The sequence below is a fragment of the Ambystoma mexicanum genome, chromosome 1q (genome assembly GCF_040938575.1).
Source record: "Ambystoma mexicanum isolate Mex_15411 chromosome 1q, UKY_AmexF1_1, whole genome shotgun sequence".
NCBI lineage: Eukaryota > Metazoa > Chordata > Amphibia > Caudata > Ambystomatidae > Ambystoma > Ambystoma mexicanum.
In genome coordinates, this window is record NC_090922.1 from 323,329,032 (window position 1) to 323,348,547 (window position 19,516).

General features: G+C 46.4%; 1 protein-coding gene across 3 annotated transcripts in view; it reads left to right on the plus strand.

Annotated features, from left to right (window-relative positions):
* Nucleotides 1-2,806: 2,806 nt before the first annotated feature.
* Nucleotides 2,807-19,516, plus strand: part of LOC138527863 (cysteine-rich venom protein pseudechetoxin-like) — a 369,308-nt gene continuing 352,598 nt past the window's right edge. For 2 of the 3 annotated variants that reach the window (XM_069639201.1, XM_069639209.1), the window contains exon 1: nucleotides 2,807-3,208. In XM_069639201.1, coding sequence (XP_069495302.1) covers nucleotides 3,035-3,208 — 174 coding nt within the window. In that variant the 5' untranslated portion in view covers nucleotides 2,807-3,034. The remainder of the gene's footprint in view (nucleotides 3,209-19,516) is intronic. The other variant, XM_069639192.1, reaches the window with a different exon arrangement.

Sequence of the window (19,516 nt, forward strand, 5' to 3'; positions counted from 1 at the left end):
GCTGCCACTGCCAATTGTAGAGGTCCCCTTCTTCAGGATCGGCATGGACATCATGGGGCCCTTGGAACCTTTGTGGTCTGGAAACCAATACATTTTAGTAATCCTGGATTCTGCAACCCAATATCCATAGTCCTTTCTGTTGAGAAGCGACAACAGAAAGGCCATCCGCACGGTTCTTATGCCATATTTTACCTGGGTTGGCTTCCGGGCATAAATCATGACCGACTAGGGCAGTAGTTTCATGACATAGCTAAAAAGAGACATAAAAGAGATGATGAACCTTAAAACCCACCGGATCTCAATATACCACGCACAGACCGATGGTCACATTGAGCATTTCAACCAGACCCTAAAACGTATCCTGAGAAGGTTGGCCGCGGAAGACAGAAGAAACTGGAATGATTTAATATCTTGGCCCCATTCATAGTCTACAAGACACCATCATTTTCCACTGGTTTCTCTCCATTCAAACTGGTGTATGGCTGGGATCTCTGTGATGTACGGGATATCATGCAGGAGGAGTAGGAAGACCCAGGGAACCGGCAGACCAGCGACCCTCTAGTGGTGCTTAATATATGGATAAGGTGATGAGTTTCGTCAGAGCTCACTCGCAAAGCTGTATGGTCTTTTCCCCAAAACCGATTGATTGTAAACAAAAGAGACTGCCTAAAGAAGCCCACAGGCCCACCTAGGCCAAGCCCCACCCCATGCCGCACATGAGTGTGTTCAGGGTCTGAAAGGCTGTTTCTTGGCAGACCGGATGGCGGAGAGCAGTAAGTGTGTCTAAGTGAGAAGGTAGGGGGTGGGTCAGCAAAAAGCGGTTCGAGAGGTGAAACTGTGATGGAAAGAAAGTCCTGCCTCTGTGGGAGAAGGTTGGGTCAGGGGTCAAGCAGCATCAAGCGGGAGTTTAGGGTGTAAAACCCTAAAAAATCGGAATTTGCCATCCATTGAAAGCCACTCCAAATCAGCCTAAAAAAGATGCCTTTTTTGGATGCGGTCAATGGGCAGTTTTGTGAGACATAGAACCCTTGCAAGACGCCCAAGCCTGACAGGAAAAGGCATATCAAAAAGGTGCGAAACTGAGTACCTTTCAGTTAGGGGACAAAATGTTGGCCCTGCTACCCACCACTCAAAACAAACTATCAGCAGATGGCGTGGCCCATATATCGTTACTGAGGTCGTATCTCGGCTCACCTCCAAGGTGCAGCTAGCCGATCGATGGAAACCATCACAGCTGTACCATGTGAACAAAGTAAAGTTGTGGGAGGTGAACAGTAATCCTCAACTCCTCTACCAATTGAATTTCATGGGTTACCATGCCAGTGGGTCTCCCCACATCCAGTCACCAAAAACCAGCTCAGTTGCTAGGGAGATAGCCAGATGTCTTCTCTATGAAGCCAGGAATAGTGAATGGGTAGTTCACAAAACCCAGACAACCCCAGGAAGGGTTATGTGGTTGGATCCCAATCGGTTGCCTGAGGCTAGAAAGCAAATTGAGAAAACCAATAGCAAATTGTCCTCACTAACAGTCCCCATCCCCAAATCCGATAACAAGTGGATAGACTGCATTAACTTCAAGCGCCTCAACGAGATATCAATATCCGAGGTTTACGAGTGGACTGACAGGCCTGTGAGGCCCTCAACTGAACTGGGACTTCTTATTAGCCATGACTCACCACCGCTGGCCACCATTGCAAAACCCTGGTAGACACACAGAAAAGTGGGGCGCATAATAGTAGTGTGTAGAGGGGAGAGCAGTAGTGGCGTGGAGCGAAGGGGTGCACTGGCATTTGGAAAACTCTGGATATTTCCGTGTAGGCCTCTGCACCCTGGGACTCTTTTGTTTGGTAGCCTTTTTTATTTACACATTTTCTCATAAGGAATAGGGTTGAATTTGCTGAGAATGTGTAATATGGGGGGACTTTTGGTTTCCTGTCCACCCAAGTTGGAGAGGGTAGAATAGTATGTGGGCAGAGAGGGGAAAGTGGACCATCTTATGGACAATAGAGAGAGGGAGAGAGAGGAGAGACAGAGGGTGGAGTGGAAGGAATGAAAGTAGAAAGAGGACAAGGCGAGTGCTAGAGAGATTGAAGGAGAGGAATGTCAGGGTGCAGAAGGAACAGCAAGGGTGAATACCTTCGTGTCTGAAAGGCACATCACTCAAGTCATTCCTGGGGAGAAATCATGGGATAGGAACCTGCAGATTGTCCCCTGAGAAACCTTAGGTAAACAAGGCATTAGCCCTCCCGCCAACACCAGAAGACGGGTAGTAGTCTTTTAGATAGTGGGGATTACTGATCTCTAGTACCACTCTGGGATCAAGGGCCGCCTTGCCCAGAGTGGGCCTGCCCCTTTCTAGGTTAGAGCGAGGGGGATGTCCATTAGGCCCCAGCTGATTTGAAAATAAAAAACCCCTGAACCATCTCTGGGAGTTGGCGTGTTATTAAGGCCACCTGTGACACAGGAGACAGCAGAAGGGCTATGGTGAAGGAGGAGGACCTTGACAAAGAAAGAATGGTGAGGGAAGGCCCTGAAACCTTTGCAATGCAGCAAATGCATGACAGTAGCACTGTCAGTTCCCATGCCATCCAATTAGTCTGCTTTTGAACACCCTTTCTCTGTTCTCTCCTCTGTGCAACACTGTTTTGACTGCAAAGTGGAAGAACAATACATGATGTCAGACTGACTGAGCAGGACTGGTACATTATATTTCAAAGATATTGGTCTTTTTTCTCCACGCTTGCAAAGGCTGAATGGAGTGATATCTTCAGTGAGTCATTTCCTTTGACTTAAAAGGAGGAAGCGTCACGGCGTTCAGGGCAGGGATGGGAAGTTTTGATAACAGCGCCGAGCCGCAGGAGGTGTAGCACACGCGGCTGTTTCTGGAGGCGGGCGAGCCCAGCAGGACGGGGTGTGTGCGCAGGACTGTGAGGCGAGAGCCTTTCCGCAGCCGGGCGGAGAGCACAAGCAGGCCGGCGGCAGGGCAGTCTGCTCCGGAGCTGCTGTGCGGCCGAGCGAGCGGACCGGACCGGGGATGCGGCGCTTCGGCAGGCCGCAGGTGCTGCTGCCCGTGTACCTGACGCTCCTGTGGGTCGCGGCAAATGCACGCAGGACCGATTACACGCAGGAAGAAATGCGGATTCTGCTGGATTTACACAACGCCTACAGGTCAAGAGTAGAGCCTTCCGCGGCGAACATGATGAAGTTGGTATGTAGCTCGCGCGGTGCATTTTGGCAAGACCAGCTTTTAAAAACGAATACTTTGCGTGTGTTTTCTGCGCATATCGATTCAGTTGCTTACGTTGGCCGCCACACTTGTACATCGCAAAAGGCGTCAGGTGCCCGCGTGTGTTGCGTGAGAGAGCATTTTCCTTGAGCACATCGTGAAATGGGTTCACGCCACTTGGTGGTCTATAGTCTAAGCTCACGTTGCCCCTTTGCTCAGAAAGTTGGGATAACCGTTGAGGACAGTTAACGCAGAAGAGGGTCATTGGTCCTTTCGTACATTGTACTATTTGGGTTCAGCGGTAGCCGTCCCAGGGCCCGGCTTGCTTTAGAGATATAAAAAGCCCGCAGAAACGTCCATTGTATACATGCACAAGTTATCCAGGCGTACAAGAAATGCGATGAAAGAAGAGAACAACGCAGGCCGCCTTGGCGAATCGCCTGAAAGGGTAGGTCCATGCAAATGCCCGTTACTAACGCTCTGCAGCACCTCTGGATAGACGTGGAGCCCTCAAGAAAACAAACAATAATAGGCATTCTCTTCTTTAGCTGAATACATCCATCTACTAACTTAATGCCCCTGTTTGTATTGAATTAAGCAATTCCGAGGGCTATTATCAGGTGATAATGGCCCTCGCCCCGAGTTTAACGAGTACCAAGGGTCTGCTACCACTTCGTAATGGCCTCAGTAGGGGGGCATTATTGCTCTTAGTACTCAGGGCAATGTGGCCCTCTGGGCCTGTTCTCGCTGTGCTCCCCTGCAGCTGCAATCTGACTTTGTTGCTGACTGCGTGCCTCATGCCAGCAGCTACACTGTGGTCCTCCTCTGCCTGCTGTCTCGCCTACCTGTGGCCACCAGCACCTCCCTCAAATAGTACCCAGAGGGACCCTGCACAACCGGAAGCTTTCCTTGCTGTACTCATAGGTGTATAGCCGCCCAGCTTGGACTGTGCTCAGAACTCACCAGAAGACCTCACTGAGCTCAGGCCTTCAGCTCTGTCTTTCAAGCCTGTAACGCCTGGTACGGCCCTCGTTGCAGGTCTACAAAGCTATATTGTCACATAGGGGAGTGGTGCCAAGGGGCGGCCCTAGAATTTGCGTGGTCCTGGGTGGCAAAAGGAGTGTAGGGACCCACTTTATTCGCATACATGGTGATATTAAAGAAATTGTATTATGGAAGGAGTCGTCAATACGCAACGGTATAATGGGAAGTTAAATTAAAAGGACGTTGCCATGAGTAAGGCAGGAGAGAAATAAACTGAGGTCCAGGATATGAACTGTCACTGTTAATATTTACCTATGTGGAAATATCAGGAGTGAGTCACTTTTTGAAGTAGCAGACAGTTAAAATGTTGGCAGATAAAGGATTTTGAGATGTCAATGTTAAAGGTATTTGTACTGTGCACTGTCACCACCGGAGTGGTCCCCGGGCACTCTGGCAGATCTGTAAAGGGAAGAGGGTAGGAAGGTTAGTAGGATTGAGCAGGAGAAATGCAAGAGAGCGTTGATGTGCTGTTGGCGCCTCAGTTCGGTTTGCACCATTCGCTGAGCTTAGGTGTGCTTTTCGGTTGGGAGCCGCCGTGTGCTGTTGTGTGAAGTTATGTGTAGTATATTCTGTTGTTGCAGTGTGGTAAAGTGTCTGCAGTTTGTTGTGCATTAGAGGTATGGTTGTGTTTAGTTAGAGTTTGAGATGTGTATGCAGAGGGGTGAGATTGTTTAGTGAGGTTAGTTAGTGGCATCACTATTTAGAAGTGACGCCTGCTAATTCTCACAATGCTGTCTAGATGTGGCGCGATGCTAATCTTTACAGTTCTAGATGTGTTGCAAGCTGACTTCACAAATCTGTCTAGATGCGACGCAAGCTATACTTTACAATCTTGTAGGTGTAGTGCAAGCTGACATTCACAATTCTGTCTAGATGTGGCGTAAACTAATCTGTACAGTTCTATCTAGGCGTGGTGAAGCTGACATTCACAATTCTCTCTCGATGTGACGCAAGCTAATCTTCACAATTCTGTCTAGATGGATGGAGGCTAATATTCACAATTCTGTCTAGATATGACGCAAGCTAGTATTACAATTGTCTAGATATGACACAGTGCTAATCTTCACAATTTGGTCTAGATATGATGCAAGGTAGCATTACAATTCTGTCTAGATGGATGGAGGCTAATATTCACAATTCTGTCTAGATATGACGCAAGCTAGTATTACAATTGTCTAGATATGACACAGTGCTAATCTTCACAATTTGGTCTAGATATGATGCAAGGTAGCATTACAATTCTGTCTAGATGTGATGGAGGCTAATTTTCACAATTCTGTCTAGATGTGACAGAGGCTAATCTTCCCAATTCTGTCTAGATGTGACGCAAGCTAATCCGTACAGTTCTATCTAGGTGTGGTGCAAGCTGACATTCACAATTCTGTCTAGATGCGACACAAGCTAATCTTTACAATCCTGTCTAGGTGTGTGACGCAAGCTGAAAGTCACAAATCTGTCTAGATGTGACAGAGGCTAATCTTGACAATTCTGGTTAGATGTGACGCGAGCTAGCATTACAATTCTCTCTAGATGTGATGGAGGCCAATTTTCATAATTCTGTCTAGCTGTGACAGAGGCTGATCTTCACAATTCTGTCTAGATATGACACAAGCTAATCTTTACAATCCTGTCTTGGTGTGGTGCAAGTTGACATTCACAATTCTGTCTAGATGTGACCCAAGCTGACATTTACAATTCTGTCTAGATGTGATGCAAGCTAGTCTTCACAATTCTGTCTAGATATGACAAAAGTTAGTATTACAGTTCTGTTTCGATATAATGTAAATCTTCACACTTCTATCTAGATGTGACACAAGCTAATAATACAACACAGATATATAATCACAGTAACGAGTGCAATAAATCCACAATACCCCCACCCTCCAACACTGAAAGGAAAGGTATGGTTAGATTTGTAATGGCAGACCACAAGAGTAACAGCCCTAACTTTATTAAGTCCAACCCCAAGATGACTGGGGCCTTGTGCCCTGAAAGTACACTATGTTACAAGTAGTTTTGTAAGGCGGGAAAAAGTTAGGAGGAGGGTCTTGTGGATGGGAAAACAGCTCCAGAAGTCAGGTAGGTAAGTGTCTGTGCTAGAGAATGAAACTGTTCCCAGCTTTCGGAGTGCGTGCATGAACAAGCAGTGGCAAAGACAAACTATTGAAGTTTTAAAAGTTAGGAAAACGTTTAAGGGGTTGGGATAGGGGTTCAGGTAAGTATAACTGTAACTCAAGAGGCAGCAACACCAGGGTCATCATGCCTTACTATGGGGAGCCATAAAGATGGTTTTCCCCCTCCCCCTATCAAGGGAAAGATTAGTGCTTTGGAGGAGAGTTGGTTCATAAGTCATCTGCATTGAAAAAGTGTGCGACTACATGTACCAGAATCCTTAGAGACTTTAATGAGAATTAACCAGACACACCTGAAAAGGAAAAGGAAAATAGCCTCCCTGATGATTGATAGAGTCAAGAAAACGTTTGGAGGAGAAGACTAACTGTTGCTTTAGCAGGTAAATCTGACTGGGAATCAGAGTGCGCGCCTCATCTCCATTTCTTCTTATAACTGTACCTCACCCCGTACTCCAGTCTCTATAGGGACCTGGGAAGCCTTCAGAGGGTAGTCAGAGGTCGTGTTTCCTGCTGTTTTTTTCGGACCTCGTGCCCAGGAGTTGCAGGTTCAAGTGAATCCCTGGTCGACCACAGAAGCTGGTGCAACAAGTTCCTGTTGAAGAATGCAGCTCACTCTGGTGCAGACCTGCTCTCAGCCCACGACTTGATGTTGGAAAGCAGTTTCTGGCGATTGTCACCTGTGCAGGGCGATAGGACAGGACACAGTTGTTCCGGTCGAAGTCAGCCAGGTGTCACGGGTCCCTTGCATGTTGGAATGCTGAAGGTTTGCAGAGGTGACTTCTCTTGGATAGGCTGTGGATCCCTAAAGTTTGCAGGACACCAAACAGACATCTGTAATGGATGTTCCCTCCACTCACAGGGTCGAAGCTCCAACAAAGGATTTCTATTTTAATAAAGAACAACAGAAAAACACTACAATAAACCACAATGAAACAGATGGCTGTGTGCCACCGTGCCCACTGGTGACTGTCTTTTTTTAATATAATGGTTGAGGTAGAGAGAGCAAATGATCACATCTTGTACACTGTGTATTCTTAAAGATCTTGCATTCTCATATTACTATTCGTATCTCACCCATCGTGTATCTATGAGTCTCTAGTTCTTGCATCTAGCATTCTCCCACAAATCTGTGTCCGCTCATACTTGTCCGCTGGTGCTCAGCCCAACCAGACACAATAGCCCCAATTTATAAACAAAAGAAAACAAAGTAACAAAGATAAGCATGCTGTACCCGACCCGCCCTCCCACCTCCCCCCTTAGCCTATGGTTTCCTCCAACTACTTCATCTCAACCGCCTCCCTACTCTATGCCCAAAGTCCTCTTGACATAGGCTTCACATCGGTTTATCATCCGAGGGTGCAAACATCGCCTGAACCAATGCATTCCATGCTGTGACATTATCACTAACTTACCTTTGTCCCCTGTACTCCGCCCTGTGCCACACCACTGTTTCTGCCTTTCGCCCATCTTCAGAGGTCTCCCCACCACGCTTCAATGTGGGGGCCATCTGTAGACTTCCAAGCCAGTGCTATCCCGCGCTTAGCCAAGATGCAGATAAGAGCCTTCATCTTTGTGATATAGGGTTCTGCGTGCGTCTCGAGAACAACTCCAGAAGGCATGCCTCCGGAGTGCCCTCACGTATATATCTATCCCACCCTTCAAGGCTCTATTTGCAGCTTACTGCCAAAATTTCCAGATTACTGTGCATGACCAAAACATGTGCAGCATATCTGCTGACCCCTTCGCACACCTTGGGCAGCCCTGTTCTCCCTCTCCCGGGAACTCTGAGATGGCATGCAGGGACATGTAGGCTCTATGCATGATTAACAGCTGTAGCTCTATATGTCTGGTGTTCCTAGAGACCTTACCTGCATACACCATCACCCTGGCACACTCTCCCTCTTCAAAGACACGGCCTACTTTCTTCTACCACTTGGCCCTTACTTTGAGTTCTGGTTTGCCTAGCAAGTCTAGGGTCAGATCATAGAGTCCAGACACTACATGGCCCCCTTTGCTAAGTCATAGAGGGAGTCCAACGTGGCGCCCCCTGCAAATCCCTCCTTTATGCCTGGCCACCTGTTTGTTATGAATCTGATCACCCTATGGTGTGTCAGGAACTGTCCCCCTGATATATCGTGGGGCTACATCAGTTCAGGGAAGCTCAATTGTGTCCCCTCCTGGTACAGGTCCCCCAGATTGAGGACCCCTTTCAGTTCCCAGTGGAGTGTAATGCAGCGCGCCACCTCACGGCTCCCCCCACAGATTGCCACCAGCAATATACTGGCAGCGTACAGGTCTTGTCTGCCCACCATCTTCCACAGTCTGTTCCACAGTCTTTGTCTCAAGTCCACCAGAGCAGACGTCCCAGCTAGATCAGTTCCCCCCACCCAGAGCACTTCCTTCAAATAGAACGGGGTGACTTCATTCTGCAGCAATTCTGTACCAACAAAGGACTTCTAATCTCTTGCCAGATAAGCTACAAGAACAGCAGCAGAAGTTGGTTGCCAGCCTTCTTTAGACTGGTCCACCGTCTCTTCACTCATGAAAGTTGATCAAAAGTGGTTGGCTGCTGAGCTGTGCAGTATATTTTTCATTGCTACTGACCAAAGGAGGAGCTACTACACTGGACTCTGCAGTTTACCTATGAAGATCCCACTCCAGCGAGGGGCACTGAGTGGACAAAAGTGGATCAAAAGTGGTTGCTGTGGTGTTGGAGGCTGAGCTGTGCAGTATTTTTCCATTGCTACTGACCAAACGAGGAGCTACTAGGCTGAACTCTGCAGCTTACCTATGAAGATCCCACTCTGGTGCGGACAAAAGTGGTTGCTGTGGCCTGGGAGGCTGAGCTGTGCAGTATTTCTTCCATTGCTACTGACCAAAGGAGGAGCTAATAGACAGGACTCTGCAGCTTACCTATAAAGATCCCACACCAGCGCGGAGCGTGGCACAGACGAAAGTGGGAAAAAAGTGGTTGCTGTGGTCGCTGGCATCCCTGAGTAGCTGGAGGTTCCCCGGGATATTGACAAACAATTGCTGCATTCTGTGAGTATCTCCACAACAGATAAGCCATACGCAATCACTCGCACAGGAAGAATTAACTTTAGGTGGGCGCCGAGACTGCTGAGTGTTTGGGGCGGAGTGTTTGTGCGGCTGCTTGTCTGTAACAGAAAACTCTGTAAGTGCTAATTTGCAAAGTGATTACAGCAGTAATGGTGTGCTGAGGCTGCTGAACTTCCACGGGTACAGATTGTTTCCTCAGCCACTTGCCTGCAAGTCATAATCTGGTAACTGTTATTTATACAGGAACAGCAAGAGTAGAGATGGGCAGCTTGAGAGGGTGCGGACCTGTTTTCGTGACATTGAAAGTTATTATACCCTATTAAGGGACTGTGTTTAACACAGAACTGTGCAGTGTATTTTCAATAGGTTGTGTTTTCTGAACCCTGGCTATTGGTAATAAAGGAGAAGAGGGGAGGAGACGAAGCTGCATTAATTTAACGGAATCCCAAACTGTAGTTCCAAACTTATACTACCCTTCCTTGTGGGCCTTTCGGGCATTTGAACCCTGGTCTACTAACCCTCAAGTGCTGTTGATTCAGAGCGGCTATTGTGTTAAAAGTATAAGCATTTTGAAGTCTACGGTAATACATTGTGCCTATGTTTCGAATCGGGGTAATGTTGAGAAGCATGGGTTTGACTGCAGAGCCTGCTTCAACCTTATAAAATAACAATAATACCATGAAAATCCAGTAAAGGGGACAGGGATCAAACCTGGAAAAGACTAATGACCCCCCACCCCAGTTGGGCATGACAGGGACCCTTCTGGATGAGAGGGAAAAAGCAAACAAAGTTTCAAATACAGGCTTGAACATGGCAACCGAAGATCACAAGTCTGTGGCACTCCTATTAACTAAGCAGGCGGACCCCGTATTGGCGGTTATAGGTAACATTAACCAAGCTTTGACTAACATTGAAGGAAATATAGGAAGTATGGTGAGAGGTGATATGATGCAGGGGGGGGACTGGCTTCTGATGTGTCTATTTTGGCGCAAGCTATTTCCCATGAGTTGGGGAAACATGTGAGGTTGTCTTTGGACTTCAAGACCAACCAATGGTCCTTCCCAGAATCCCCCACTCGAGACTTGGGCCTTACGGAAATAATGTTGCACCAACCAATAGAAAGAAAGTTATTAAAAAATGGATGTTGCTTTTCTCCCTACCAAATGACCCCTTTGACATATCAAAATGGATAAGAGTCGGTTCCAAATAACGACCAAACAAGGGTGAACCTGGGTGGGAGTGCTGGGGTTCAGTCCTTCCCTGAGGAACAGGCTCCAAAGGTGATGGGCCAGGCTGGGACTGGCGGGGATTCACCAACAGTGGTTGACGAGTTGTCCTTTCCAATTCTTACCCAGCTTCTTGATTCCAGATTTTGAGGGAATTGGTTGGGAAGGTCCATTCTTGGAGGGGTACATAATTGTTACTACCAACCAAAATACAATGCTCTCTAAAAAGGAAATAGCTGATGTGGAGGCTGAGCCCCGGGGAGGCTTGCTGATAGATAAGGAGGTGGTGATGGAGTTAGCCAAGCCCCCTGGGGTGACAACTGATCAGCGTCAGCAAATGGAGATTACGATAGATGAACAGCTCCCGCCAGTTTCCATTACCGGGATGGACCCTGATTTGGCTAACATAATTGTATGTAGCAGCCCTAAGGAATCAGAGCAGTCAGCCACAGGTCCCCCGATTAAAGAAAAGTTGGTGCCACAAAAGAAAAAGAAAAAGAAATGTAAGTTACCACCTAAACAAAACAACAGGGGATCCCGTACATTCTTGGCTAAATTAAGAGTAGAGGCTAACAAGCAAATGGCAGCAGTAAGGGGCAGATTTTGAGCAAAAGAAAAGAGACTTCTGTAAGTGCAAGAAAAGCTAAGGGATCCAAGTAGCTTGTGAGGGATCAATTGCACAGGTTGGGCAGAGGAGCACACGACAATGGCCCACATGCTACCAAGCCATCGGAGGACAGTCCATGCTTTGATTTAAGCTACATTTCAGTTTACCCGATAAAGAGGGGACTCGAGATAAGGGAGGGAGTGAAGAGGATCAGGTTACCTTGGTAAAAACATCCCAAATAATTAGGCAAGGGGGAGGCGAAGTTTGTGTTTTAAGGGACTCTGTCCCGACACCACTGTCGGGTCCGTCACAGCTTAAGCTAGTGGAGGTTGTAGAGGATAAGATGTTGGCACGGGTGGTGGAAGAAAAGGAAAAGCTGTTTGCAATATTTTCAAGACCAGTCCTAGTGGATCATCATGCTTGGGCTCAGGAGAGTCGGGATGTTCTCTGTGAAATACCTGTGCCTCTGTCTCGTACAGTAGAAGAACAGAGTTTGGGTATTCCAAAAAGCAAGCAATTGCTGGTGGAAACTGCCCTTTCCTTTAATCCTAATATCAAGGGCTGTAGACCCAATACACTTTTAAGAGTACCCTATGGACTCCCTCAATAGAGGCAAGTTCAGGAGGAAAAGATTTGTGTCTATTTGAGCTGGCTTTTTGAGAGCTCTAACAGGTATCCACGGAATAGGCATTGGGCCTCATTACGACCCAGGCGGTAAGTTACCGCCTGGGTCGTACCTTTACCACCATGGCGTAAACTACGTTTACGCCATGGTGGTTGGTGGACTTACCGCCCCATTCCGAGGTTGGCGGGGCGGTAAGTCCCCAATCCCCATTTACCCTTCCCCATTCCCATTTTTGCCCCATAGGGCATAATGGGAGTGGGGAAGGCGTTAATTACGCCACCGTAAATTACGGTGGCGTAATTAACAACAAGGTCCCTTAGCGCCATGGATTTTAACACCTGCTAAAAGCAGGTGTTAAATCCTCCATGGCGCTAAGGGACCTCGGAATCAGGCGGTAAGGGTCGGCGCTGTTTACGCTGCCGTAAACCCCTTACCGCCTGGGTCGTAATATCTTGTCTCTGATGTATGAAATCCCTAGCTTGAGGTTGATAACCACAAGTGACATTAGTATTGTCGAATTCCTTCACGAAGATTGCCAATATATAGTAAAACCTTATTTAAGGTCATACATTATAATAAATGCTATTTGACCAAAAATGAGTGCTTCCTATCACTGGGATTGGAAGTGGTTGATGTAGGGACCTTAATAATTTCTACGTTATTCCTGAGTCAACAGGGAACGGAAGGCAAAGATGGTGGGTCGTACGTTGCCTGACAAGTGAGCAACCTACTGGGGTATAGTCAAAAGGCCCCACAAAATTATGTAAATAATGGTTGAAAACAAATCCAAGAGCTGAGGGTTGAGGAGGAGCAAGGACAAATTACAATTCCTGATTGTCAAACTGGGAAGTGGCCTCCTGGAATTTTAGAGGCTTCAAAAACATAAAGAATAATCATTATTATTTCATATCATTTGACATAATTTGCCTACAGGAAACCTTGCTGCTGGATATACCAATTATAGAAGGTTTTGATGTAGTGCATTCTGAAGCATTGTGAGGTATAAAGGGGGAGGCCTTATGGTGGCATTCTGACTGCAATAAAGCAGAACCAGGGTTTGGCTATCCATAAAATTGACTCTGTTAGGAGGGATATGTTGGTATCCTTGTTGGAATGGCAGGTGCCAGGTAAATGCCTTGTAAATGTTTGTTTGAATCCCAAAAAAAGCAGTTGGAGGAAGCCCCTGCTGCCCTCTCTTTTACTTTCCTGGGGGAATCGCCTGAAGAAGGAGCCTCATTAATTATTCTAGGTGAGTTTAATGCAGAATGCCTGGATGACTCTTGGTATCTGGCACCAAACAAGTTAAAACATCTAGGGAAGCACGAGGGGTAAAAGGGTTTGTTAGGACTTAGCGGAATGGGACCGCTCATTGCGTAATGGTCAATTTCAGGGGGACATATCGCCGAGCTTTACAGGGTATAGTGGCCTTTGGAAGTCTACCTTAGATTATGTTTTTGTGTCAGCTGACCTCTTTCAGAAGGATGGCCGCCTCTAAGTCGAAAAACTACAGTTAAGCGACCACTCACTGATGGTTTGTGAAATTGCTTTGCCCCCTGAAAAATCAAGTGAAGAATACTCCCCTTAGGGTGGAGATAAACCCAAGGAACCATGTAGTTAAATGGTCCCCAAAGATTGCAAGGGCTTTTCACAATGAGATCGGGGGGTTATTCGCTGACGGGATAGGTCCTCTTTGCACCCTAGAAGGGTTCTCCTCTTGTATAACATCAATATTAGGTGGTCTCACGATGGAAAGAACCTTGGCCAAGAGGGCGATGATGGTGGGGGGTACGCACGGATTTGACACCCAGGATGCGGAAGAAGACTCTCTGTGGATGTTTTGATGACATTCGCATGGCAAAGCAGAGATACAGGAATTGGTCAAAGGGTCGCAAATCTCGAATGAGTATGAACAATGCTGAAAAAATGTCTTGTATGCTGGGTAATAATACTGGTAGTTTTTGGCAATTAATAAAGCCACAAGGGAGGGACCAGTCTTTGCAAATCCAGGCAATATCAGAGGTGGTCTGGGTAAAGCATTTTACTAATCTCTGTATAAAGCCTGGGTTAAAACAGGACACTGTGCTGCCACAATCCTGTTGGAAGGGGACTCTGTTCTGGAATCTCAATGATATTGCTCACTTGATAAAAGTGAGCAAGGAATCGAATGCTCCCAGGCCTGTCTGTTTGAGATTATTTTGCTGAAACGTGGTCTGCAGCACTCATGGTCCTGATTTTTAAGATGGGACAGGTCATTACAATTGTTCTACAGACCAATATGATTGTTGGACTTTTGGCAACATTATTTTAAAGGAATTGCAAAGTTGTGCAAGTAACGCCAATCGCCTGGACCCTTTCCAGACGGGTTTCAGGAGGGCATTGCTTTCTGGCCAGGCAAAGGCTCAAGGGAATCCAGTATACCTGGATTTTCTGGATATTAGCAAGGCCTTCAACCATGTTAATAGGGCAGATTTATGGAAGAAGTAATACGACAATGGATGCCCGCTTCCACTGATGGGGATTTTGGAGGCTCTCCATTTGGACACAAAGATTAAAGTGAGATTAGATGCCCACGGATCCTACATGTGCTGGATAGAAACAAATAGGGGTTTGCACCAGTGTTGCGTCCTGGCGCCTTTCCTCTTTTGTTTCTACATTAAGGGTATAATAGCTTGATGGACCCTAGTAAGGACCAATCCTCCGAGGTAAGGGGAGGTCAAAGTATAGCACTCTCATCTGCGACATGACTCCAATTGGTCTACAGAGAGCTCTCCATGCGGTGGAGGATTTCTTGGGCAATTTGGACCTCTCAATAAACACAGAAAATTCAAAAGTATTGGTGTTGAACCGGGGGGTGTCCAAATGGAGAAACTTTTCATGGAATTTGAGGGGTTGTCTGTTGGAGGTGGTCAATAAATACAAGTACTTGGGGTCATTTGTATGTGATAAAAATGGTGGAATAGATCGGGCAATTGACCTCAAGACAATGTTCATGGCAGCGAAAAGCCATCTTCTACAAATTTGGCAGATTGCCACTGCTGTCGGCATTGAAACTGTTCAAGCAGCAAATCTGGAGCCCAAACCAGGGATGAAGTAATCTCCTGGTCAAAATCGGAAACACAATTCTGGAGAAGGGTCCTGCGACTACCGGCCTCAATGCCACTGGTGGGGATACTTTATGAACTAGGGCAGCTCCCTATCGAGACATTAATCAACTGGGTAAGCTGCACATTTTGTCAAGTATTTTGTCCCAAACTGCTGTCTCCCTTTTTATGAGTTTTAATGATGCTTAGCACAAAGGTTCCTGTAAGGGTTTGATGGACTGGGGGGCTGATTGTGTGCAAATTCTGGCGAAAATAGAGGCCTCAACACAAGACCTTATTAGGACCCCACACAGAGTGAAACAGAAACTTTTTAGATATGTGTGGATTCATCTGAAAGAGGAGTTGATGAATTATCCATGTTTTGACAATCATTTTGTGTGGATGACAAAGAACTACCACACTGCTGCTCCATATTTGAGGAAGCAACCGTCTAGGCTCTTTAGGACGCAAATGCTGAGACTAAAGTTAAACTTATTGCCAACTATGGAAGTTCTGGGCAGGCGGACAGATGTGCCCAGGCAACAGAGACTCTGTCAGCACTACACCCAAGAAGTAGAGACTTTAAAACATCTATGTTTGCAATTCCCGGCTTTGTGCATCCTAAGGGGCTACATTATTCAATTGATTAATATAACAACAGAGGATGACTTGTGGATTGGAATTTTAAACACTAATGACATGTCACTGCCCATAAGGTTTTTAGAGTTCTTAAAAGTCAGTTTTATCAGAGTTTTAAAGGCCACTATAGAATGCTATGTATTGGATTTTAAAGGTTATTTAGAGTTGTAACCATGGATTTAAAGATTTTCTTGTTTGATGTGATGAATTTTAGTTATGTGGGGAATTTCTGTGGAAAATAATGTGTGTGAAATATTGTATGGAATTGTTGATTTTGCATTGTGAGAATGTGTGAAAAGTTCAAATTTGTACTGAAACACAAAATAAATGAATACATAAATAGACGTTTAGATCATCTCCCACCACATAAAGCCATTAGAACAGAAAGATTAATGATAAAGGGCAAAATCCATGGTCCAAGTTATCCATGTGACTAATATATACATCTCGAAGAATAGTAATGCATCAGTCACTTTCGAGCCTTCAAGTTTGGCTTATGACCCATCTTTTACAGATGAAGGATCACCTAAAATTACAGAGAGACCAGTTTCCAACATCTCACCGCATGTGATAACCTGGCCATCAGAGAGGATCTTGGCATTGAATTAACTGCAGAAGATGCAGAGCGGGTAATGGATGAGTGCCAGTCACCTGTTTAAGAGGCTCTATCCAATAAGAAAATTGTGACCCAAAAGCTGAAGGGGAATAATGAGAACAGTATCACAGCAAAAAGAAAATCGAAGTGTATGAAAAATGTTGCTGCAATAAAAAATAGGGGTTATATTAAAATGCTCTCCATTGGAGGCAACACAAATGAAGTCCTGAGGTAAAAAGAGTCAAATCTCTAAATCTAAAAAGAATAAACACATAACAACGAAGTTGACTACTGATGCCAGAGAGATAGAATAATAGCAACCATGGAGCCTAGCCAGGGTGGCAAATTGGGAGGGTTGGTGCTGTACCAAGCAGTGGGCGACAGCAGGAAGTGGGGTGGTCTCACGCCCTGGGGGAGATGGCGTGTTTTGTACCACTGGAAGAAAGGTCCGCGATGGACCGTTCCATCACGTTCCCTTCTATGTTGCGGGCAGGTCTAGTTGTTTTTCTGCCTCGCGTCCGTCTCCGGTAGTGAAATCCCTCCACATCCGGTTTGCGGATGCGTTGCAATGTACTTTGGATCCTCCTGTTGTTGCTCACGCTTCTGTGTCCCTTTTGTGGTCCCGTCCGTTCTTCTGCTTTTAATGCCTTTCTCTTTTACTCCTCTTTTTTGTTCTTGGTCTGCTCCTTTCTTCCCGCTCTTCCTCCCATTACCTTTCCGGCCCCGTTTCGTTCTTCTTTGCTAGTTGTTCTCCTTCCCTGCTTACCTTTTGGCTGAACTGTGTGCCAGACCTCCCTGCCTGTCTTCGGATTGCCTCTGCTCTGCGCCCTGGTGTTTTTTCAGCTTACCTGTGTACCGGACCTGCCTGTCTGCCTTTGAATTGCTTCTGCTCCACGTTTTTGTGAACTCTTGCCTACGTGTGTACCGGAACCTTTGCCTGCCCGAGGATTGCTTATCCTCTACGTTCTTGTTGCCATCAGTCTGCCGTGTGTCTTGACTACACTTCTCCTAAATTGGAAGCATTTGGGGTTTTTTGTGGCGCTGGCTTTTTCCCCATATCTGGCGACCACGGAGGATCGCCCACAGCCCACCTATACGGTGACACTGTGGCGTCCTTCCGTGGATGTCCATATCTACATAAAAAAAAGGAGAGAAACGAGATTAAAGGAAGAAAGAAACCAGAACCCAAGTGGAAACTTAAAGGTGAGGAGGAAGGGGAGGGAGGAGAGACGGAGTCCTCCTTTGAGGAAGAGGATATTTCAGACCCTAGTGACAGTTTGCAACGCCAGGAAACCAACATGGCTACTCCACAACAAGTACAGGAACTAGTAGCTGCAGTCCAGAATCTTAATCTGGAAGTTCAGAACCTCAAGAGTGCTAACGCTACCCTGCAGCAACAATTGACTGAGAGACATCGGCCTTTCACTGATTTGCCCCTGCTACCTTTGGCTTCTGGTAAATTCGATGGTTCACCTAAAAGGATAAAAGAGTTTCTAGATGTTTGTAACTTACATTTTTCGTTTCGTGCTCATACTTTCTCCTCAGATCATGCCAAAGTGGGGTTCATGATCACACACATGACCGTTAAAGCTCTGGCATGGGCTACCCCATTAGTGAACCAATCCGATCCAGTACTCCAGGATTACAGCGCCTTTAAAAACTTGATGCAACAGACTTTCTTACGTACCGAAAGCACATTTTTGGCCTCTGAAGATCTTCTGGACCTCAAACAAGGAAATTCAGACTTGTTATCTTACATTACTTCCTTCAAACAGGTGGCGGCTGAAGCTGGATGGCAGGAGCAAGCCCAATACGCCATTTTTCGGAGAGGTCTGAGAGAAGATCTTAAAGAAGAACTGGCTCGAATAGCCCAACCTCCCACTTTTGCAGAATTTATTACCGCCACCCTACGCATTGACTTCCTTTTGGCAGAACGTCGTGCTGAAAGAAAGAAAACCAAGATCTATGGGTCTCCTTTCCTTGAAACCCTTCCTCCTGTTTCTTCATCCACCTCACGCCAACCCAGAGAGGAACCTATGCAAATTGGTACCACTCGTGCCCCTCTTACTCCTGAAGAACGTAAGAGGCGCAGAGATGGGAGTCTGTGCAGGTATTGTGGAGCCTCTACCCATCTACTAAGAGATTGTCCGGATGTTCCTCCTAGACGCTCGGGAAACGAGCGCCCTCGGTAAGTGTTGGGATGCACTTCCGAGGGGCCATTGTAAGTCCCTTTGCCACCCTCTCTGTCACGTCCTCTGACAGGGCAGAAGATTCTCGCCTCATGGTCATTGTGCTGACCTTACATCTAGGAAGTTCCGAGATCCAGTCCCAGGCCCTGCTTGATTGCTGGGCAGCAGGGACTTTCATTGATATCCAGTGGGCTGAACAGAAGGGTTTAAACCGGATAGCCACAAAGGAAGACCAGGAGGTAGAGGGCGTGGATGGTGAACCCTTAAGTGCAGGACTGATCACACATACCACAGAGGAACTCACCATGTCTATCCAACAACATTCGCAATGTATCATTTTTGACATTAATCAAGCTGCACATTTTCCTCTCATCCTGGGCGTAGATGATTACGCAAACACAACCCTTCAATAAACTGGACCAAGAACCTCTTAAGCTTCCATTCTTCTTTTTGTAAGGCAGAATGTCTACCTGAACCCAAATTTGAGACCGTTAAGACTGTGTGCAGCTCGGAGTCTAAGATCGTTCATTGCTTGCCTAACCATCTAAAGGATTAGACTGAAGTGGTCGCGGAGAAGATACCCTTGGAGTTACCACCTCACAGACCTGAAGATTGCTGTATTGAGCTTACTCCAGGAGGTCTGGTACCCTTTTGTCACATGTTTCCTCTATCATTGGAAGAGAAGCGATATCTCAGGGAGTACTTGGATAACAACCTTGCCAATGAATTGATTCGTCCCTCAATATCACCAGCTGGGGCTTTGCTATTCTTCATTCCCAAAAAAGGTTCTCATGAACTACGACCTTGTATTGATTACAGGGGCCTAAACAAGGTGACAATCAGAGATCGATATCCCATGCCACTCATAACTGACATATTACAAACCGTCCAGGGGTGTACTGTATTCACAAAACTCGACTTGCGGAATGCTTATTACCTACTCCGAGTCCAGACTGGGGATGAGTGGAAAATGGCCTTTCGCACCCCTTTCGGACTTTACGAATATCAAGTGATGCCTTTTGGCCTAGTCAATGCCCCCTCGATATTCCAGCGTTTTATGGATCGTCTCTTCTCGGACATATTGGGTCAAACA